Source organism: Protomyctophum parallelum (genome assembly GCF_964188405.1).
Source record: "Protomyctophum parallelum genome assembly, chromosome: 11".
In the NCBI taxonomy this organism is placed as follows: domain Eukaryota; kingdom Metazoa; phylum Chordata; class Actinopteri; order Myctophiformes; family Myctophidae; genus Protomyctophum; species Protomyctophum parallelum.
The window spans coordinates 7,024,994-7,032,493 of record NC_139707.1 but is presented as its reverse complement, the minus strand read 5'-3'; the positions used below and the strand labels follow the sequence as shown (position 1 = coordinate 7,032,493).

The window sequence follows — 7,500 nt, the reverse complement described above, 5'->3', positions numbered from 1 at the left end:
AATTTAAGTCCTATGACACATTCTTTTTCCCTGAACAGAACTCAGGTCAGATTAACAGTTGGGGAGGGGAGAGGAGTCTGAGACAAATAGAGCGGTAAACAGACAATCCATCATGAAGCAGTCTGACACGTCCTACCTATGAGTACGTCATGTCTGTGTGTCTGTGTGTCTGTGTGTCTGTCTGTCTGTCTGTCTGTCTGTCTGTCTGTCTGTCTATTCAACTCAATCCAATCTGCTCAGTTCAAAGCGTGACTTCGAGGACATTACGAATCTAAGGGCCTCCACGAATGCATAATTTGTCTATGCATCATCAGCCTCTCAGCATCCTAATCTCTTAGTCCCATGATCTGCTCAGGAATGACTCAAACAATAACAAGCAAGTACTACTCCTGACTAAGGTTGTGCGGTTTTTCGGTATTTATGGTCGATACAGTTTCATATCATCTTCACGGTTTATGTCGGGCTAAACCGGCAAAACACCGTTTCACCTGACATGTGTGTTGGGTGGCCGTGATTATTGTTTGCGGAAGCAGGAGAGAGAATGACAGCATCAAATAAGATAGTTCCCATCCGAGTTATCCGTCCGTCTGTGTGTATCACACTAGCTAACCGGCTCTGGTATGTGTGTGTGTGTGTGTGTGTGTGTGTGTGTGTGTGTGTGTGTGTGTGTGTGTGTGTGTGTGTCATTTACAAGAACAAGAAAGGAGGAGGAAGAGGAGAAATAAGGAGGGTGGGAGGAAGAGAAGACTTGTATAATGACAGCCAGGTGGCAGGACAGAGTTAAAGGACCACTTCACCACTTTTCAACCTACCGTATCTTCATATAATCGGTCCTCACTAATAATCATGATAAAATGGCACAATCTTTTCCTTCTCAGTATGTGTCTCATAGGAGGGCTGTGGCAGTTCAGAAACCCGTCCACCAGTGACATAATCGATGGGGAATCCAAGATAATAGAAACTGCAGGCTTTCTAGTCCTGAAAAGTTGCAATGCGAAAATGGAAGCCATCGTTCTCACGATTAATTTTTTTAAGCATTTTTGTAAGAAACAAATCTGCCCAACGATGATGTCACTGGTGACGGGTTTCTGAACTGCCCACAGTCCTCCTATGGAAAAAACTGTGCCATTTTATCATGATTATTAGTGAGGACCAATTATATGAAGATAGGTTGAACAGTGGTGAAGTGGTCCTTTAAAGACTGAGGAAGGGAATGATGGAAAAACACAGACCGCTTTTATTACAGCTAGAGGGCAGATAGCAGTGTGTGTGTGTGTGTGTGTGTGTGTGTGTGTGTGTGTGTGTGTGTGTGTGTGTGTGTGTGTGTGTGTGTGTGTGTGTGTGTGTGTGTGTGTGTGTGTGTGTGTGTGTGTGTGTGGGCGTGCACGCGTCATGCACGCGTGTTTGTTTGTGTGTGTGTGTCCAGGGAGAGGGAGGGTCATCTCCCTAGAGATATGTTGTGCCCTAAACCTTTCTCTCTCTCTCTGTTCTGGGTGTCTCCATAGGGTTTGTTCTGGGTGTCTCCATAGGGTTTGTTCTGGGTGTCTCCATAGGGTTTGGATGTTCCATCACTGTCTTTACATTGGTAATCTGACCCGTCTCGCTCCCTCCCTACATCTTTCCTCATAATGGTAAATGGTGCATTTACACATAGCACCTTTTATCCAAGGAGCTTGTCATAGATTGTGCATTACATTCACACACACACATTCACACACCGACGGCGGCGGAAACCATGCAAGGCACCAACCTGCACATCAGGAGCAATTAGGGGTTCAGACAGAGTCTTGTTCGATGACACTTTGACACTAACTCTGGGGGAGCCCACAGGGATCGAACTGGGAACGTTGCTGTTCCCATCGGCTGTTCTACAGGCCACTGCCTCACCCACTACACTACAGACAAACCAGGCGTTCTACAGGCCACTGCCTCACCCACTACACTACAGACAAACCAGGCGTTCTACAGGCCACTGCCTCACCACTACACTACAGACAAACCAGGCGTTCTACAGGCCACTGCCTCACCCACTACACTACAGACAAACCAGGCGTTCTACAGGCCACTGCCTCACCCACTACACTACAGACAAACCAGGCGTTCTACAGGCCACTGCCTCACCCACTACACTACAGACAAACCAGGCGTTCTACAGGCCACTGCCTCACCCACTACACTACAGACAAACCAGGCGTTCTACAGGCCACTGCCTCACCCACTACACTACAGACAAACCAGGCGTTCTACAGGCCACTGCCTCACCCACTACACTACAGACAAACCAGGCGTTCTACAGGCCACTGCCTCACCCACTACACTACAGACAAACAGGCGTTCTACAGGCCACTGCCTCACCCACTACACTACAGACAAACAGGCGTTCTACAGGCCACTGCCTCACCCACTACACTACAGACAAACCAGGCGTTCTACAGGCCACTGCCTCACCCACTACACTACAGACAAACCAGGCGTTCTACAGGCCACTGCCTCACCCACTACACTACAGACAAACCAGGCGTTCTACAGGCCACTGCCTCACCCACTACACTACAGACAAACCAGGCGTTCTACAGGCCACTGCCTCACCACTACACTACAGACAAACAGGCGTTCTACAGGCCACTGCCTCACCCACTACACTACAGACAAACCAGGCGTTCTACAGGCCACTGCCTCACCCACTACACTACAGACAAACCAGGCGTTCTACAGGCCACTGCCTCACCCACTACACTACAGACAAACCAGGCGTTCTACAGGCCACTGCCTCACCCACTACACTACAGACAAACCAGGCGTTCTACAGGCCACTGCCTCACCCTCACCCACTACAGACAAACCAGGCGTTCTACAGGCCACTGCCTCACCCACTACACTACAGACAAACCAGGCGTTCTACAGGCCACTGCCTCACCCACTACACTACAGACAAACCAGGCGTTGCGTGCGCGCGACACACACACATCACACACCGCTTAGAAGTGACAGTACTGTACCTCTTGTCCAGGAGGTAGTAGGCAGCCAGCAGTCCTCCGATGAAGCGGATGTTGACCTCGAAGACAGACACCTCAGCATTCTGCGGACACAGAGAGCAGAGACAGACCGATCAATGAGAGACAGAGACAGAGAGGAAGGGGAGTGGGGGAGGGAGAGAGAGGGGTGGGGGGGGGGGTACAGAGAGGGGAGCGGTACAAACGCACAAGGATAGAACGACACGCGAGACTATATATAGTGCTGCACGATTCTTGCTCAAATGTGGACCACGATTTCCCTCCACGAAAATTGAGATTTTCACGATTCTCAAACGATTCTCATTTTCTCCATGAAAAAACAAACAAAAACATACCATAAGAGGAACTGAAATGAACTGGACAGCCAACACGATTCTTCACAAAATGAGATGTGCAGAGGTGTCTGAATCTAGTGTCTTTTTTTTTGATTAATTGTGCAGCGCTACACAAGCTCACAGAGATAGATATACTGTACTTCCATCCTTCCTAACAGTTTATATATCGTCTGTCGGGTGGAAAGTAACCTCATATGTCCAAAAACTGTTACTTTTACACTTACAGGATTCAAATTCAACAACAGCAAAATGTAGCCGAGCCGCGCTTGGAGCGTCACGGTGGAACGGCTACTTTTGATGCGTTTTTGTGTGACGCCGTATGTACTGTAGTAGGATGTTAACCACAGGCGTAGGGTCAGGGCTTAAAGCCCCAAAAAATCCCAAGACTGAAAATGATTTTTTTTGCAAATCTGCAGTGATCTTATTAAATGACCCCTATATGAAATCCTCAGGACTGAAATCAGTCCCCAGGACTGAGAACTTTAAGACCCTACGGTAGGGTCCATTTGGGCCACGCGGGCCGTGGCCCAGTCAGTTTAGAGCTGGCCCAGTCTAACTTCGAAGAGAGGGGGCGAAAAAACAAACAACAAAAGATAGCCTACTTTGGCAGCCCTTGTAGCAAACTACAGCATGCAAGCCGCCTTAGTTTTAAATGGTCCCCCATTAACACGTCGGCAAAATCGTTCACACCTATCGGCCGGAGATGCGCTACCCCAGACCCCCCCCCCCCCTCCCCCCACACCCACCGGGTTGCTAATTTGCCCAGTCAATCATTTCATCCACACTATACGCGCCTGGTGTTAACACAAGTTATGCTAATGGCTAATAAATACACGTTGCTCTGTCCTCATTGCTGACTTCAGCAAGCACCTCGTTTGGAATATTAACGCTTCTAGAGAGACATAAGACGAGGTCGTGTGAGGTACTAAGGGAATGGAAGGCGGGGTAATGGAAGGCGGGGCTTTTCAGAGTAAAATCCGCCTCATCTACGTGGCACTCTAGCGCCTTTATTATGAAAAAATACGCCAGCTAAAGAAGTCTTAAAAGGCAACAGAGTAGATTAGACAAAAAAAAAATCAATCAAATCTTGATTTAAATTTGAAACGATATCAAGAGTTTCATAGAGAGAGAAAACGTTAAAAACAAAGTTAAGTTAAATCCAAAATATGCAGAGTTAAAGGAGTGTAAAGTGATATATATTTTGCTCAAATGAAGCGTCAAACAGCTCATAATTATATTATAGATTACAGATGGTAATCATTGCTACATTGTGTTTGTTCTTGGGGTCTCTCTCTTTAAACAGAGAGGTATTTTCAGGTCGGGATTCTTTATTCACGCTGCAGTAACACCTTAATCTCCCTCCGGGGGATTAACAACGCGTATCTCAACTGATCTCAATTATATCCATCCAGGAGGAGAGAATTAATACAGGCCGCTAAAGGATAAACAAGTGGAATTGGAGGTGATTCAATAAAAATAATAAGCTGACAAAATTGTTAACTGAAAGAATATGTAATAGCAGCAACCCGTGGGTCACGAGTCACGACCCTCGCCACATTATTTTGGGGGGTCCCCAAATTATACAAAAAATAATAATATATATATATATATCTTTTTTGCAACTGAATGCAATATGAGGTGGGTTGTCGTTCTCAGTAGGCACCCAGCATGTGCAGTAGGCAGATAAGATCGTCTTGATAAGTAACCTACTGGTGATTATCGGTTCACCCTCTGGAGTGAGTGCGGAACTATAGTGGCCCTCTGGAGTGAGTGTGGAACTATAGTGGCCCTCTGGAGTGAGTGTGGAACTATAGTGGCCCTCTGGAGTGAGTGTGTAAATATAGTGGCCCTCTGGAGTGTGTGTGTAAATATAGTGGCCCTCTGGAGTGAGTGTGGAACTATAGTGGCCCTCTGGAGTTAGTGTGTAAATATAGTGGCCCTCTGGAGTGAGTGTGGAACTATAGTGGCCCTCTGGAGTGTGTGTGTAAATATAGTGGCCCTCTGGGGTGAGTGTGGAACTATAGTGGCCCTCTGGAGTGAGTGTGGAACTATAGTGGCCCTCTGGAGTGTGTGTGTAAATATAGTGGCCCTCTGGAGTGTGTGTGTAAATATAGTGGCCCTCTGGAGTTAGTGTGGAAATATAGTGGCCCTCTGGAGTTAGTGTGGAAATATAGTGGCCCTCTCCATCGTCAAAATTCCCCTGTTATAGTCTGTTGTTAGAGTGAGCGCATCTTTTTTATTATGCTTAACTAATAACACATTTGTGTGTGCACAATGTTTTTCGTAAACAAACTCAACCAATTTAAACCATACCGAATTACTCCAATTTCACAGAATGCGCCCGGAGAAACCACAGCAAGTCTACTGATTTATTGACGTAATTGTTTGTACATTATTTCATCCATCTGCTTTCAGGGTGGAAGCACAAGCCCCACCCTCTGCCCGTAAAGCAGTGGTTCATGTCAAGGACCCCAAATTGACACTAATTAGCCCGTGGACCCCCATTTGAAAACATATGCCAGGGACCCCCATAAGAGAACATTTTTACGGCTCTAGCAGTGCTTCTCAACCAGTTTAATTTCAAGGACCCCCAGTTTGATTAGGCTACGGACCCCCGTTTAATGGCATTTCTATCTCTTGGACCTCCAATTTATATTGTAAAATCAAAGTTAATTTAACTATGAGTGTACAAATGGAACCAAAATGGTTCCGTCCCTGCAGAGGAGCTTGTCTGGGGCACGTCCGGTCACACTCCCTGGGTGTGGAAACGGAGAACTATTAGGGCCTGGCTGGTTGCATGGCAACGCTGGCCAGCGGGTGGGGCAGACAGTGTGGAAACGGAGAACTATTACGGCCTGCATGGCTGGTTACATGCCAGCGCTGGGCCAGACAAATGGACCAACCCACGGCCCATGATTTAACGGCATTTGGCTGGATGGTGGCTGCTGTTAATGCGGTGATGGATTGATAGATGAGTGGAGGGGAGTAGATCTCATAAAGCTTGAGGTCCCGGTCTGGTCAGCACCGGGGCCATCTATCTCCTCGTCCGTCTGGCGTTTTCTGATCATTCACAGCAGTGGTTTTCAACCAGTGGTCCTTGAGGGGGTACCAGGTGGTCCCCTGCACCGAAACGCGCTGCGAAGCGACGTGTTTTGAAGCTTGTAGATCTGCTGCTTTTGCCGTTTTTGGAATTTGGTTAATCCTGAAAAAGTAACAATTTCGGCACATATACGAGGTCTCTGATAAATGGCTGAATCCTGATCTACAAGCTCACGAGGCGCCGCGATTCGACACGTTTGCGAGCTTGTAGCAGATCTGGTGTTTTTCTGCTACAGGGACGTTAACGTGGTTAACCCATTCAGCACGGGAACCCCTTTTGGTGTTTTTCTTTCAGAGCGAACGTTTTTTTAAAGGTATATTCAGTGATTTCACTTAATTCAAATATCACTTATTTTTTTGTTTTGTTGTGATAATCCTCTCTACTATAGAGTGTGCTGGCCATATAAGGAGTTCCTCCCTGTCCCCAGTTAACCCCTGGGGGTCAAAAAACCTTAAGTTTCGTTTTTGGCTCTCTATCCTGATTGGATGAAAGGCTTAGGTCCCAGCCAAAAACGAAACCTAAGGTTTTTTGAGTGAAATCACTGAATATACCTTTAACTCAAATCTTCGCTGAAAAACAAATTTTCAGATGAGCACCACTGACTTATAGAAACAGGTTTTTTTTCAGGAAACCTTTAGGATTTTAGAAGACATTTATTTAGAATGGTCCTCAGGTCTATAAATGGGTGAAAATGCCTGCAGCACATGGACCAGCTGAAGGCAGGCAGATAAGCAGGACAGTAAACATGCAGAGATCAGGAACAGCAGGGTGTTTTACTCTGCATGCAACTTTTAAATTCGGGTGGTTTTTTTTGCCAGACAGTTATTGATTCCAGACAGTCATTTTTCCACAACACCTACAGTAAGTCACCCCCATTTCTGGCGCGCACACACACACACACACACACACACACACACACACACACACACACACACACACACACACACACACACACACACACACACACACACACACACACACACACACACACACACACACACACACACACACACACACACACACACACACACACACACAGTGTCTTTGAGAA

General features: G+C 46.8%; 1 protein-coding gene across 1 annotated transcript in view; it reads right to left on the bottom strand.

Moving 5' to 3' along the window:
• Nucleotides 1–1,194: 1,194 nt before the first annotated feature.
• Nucleotides 1,195–7,500, bottom strand: part of LOC310866494 (mannosyl-oligosaccharide 1,2-alpha-mannosidase IB-like) — a gene marked incomplete at its 3' end in the record, with an annotated part of 131,764 nt that continues 125,458 nt past the window's right edge. The window contains exons 8-9 of the mRNA XM_083776126.1: nt 3,000–3,079; nt 1,195–1,201 (exon numbers count right to left, since the gene is read on the bottom strand). Of these exons, the coding sequence (XP_083632252.1) occupies nt 1,195–1,201; nt 3,000–3,079 (87 nt within the window). The remainder of the gene's footprint in view (nt 1,202–2,999; nt 3,080–7,500) is intronic.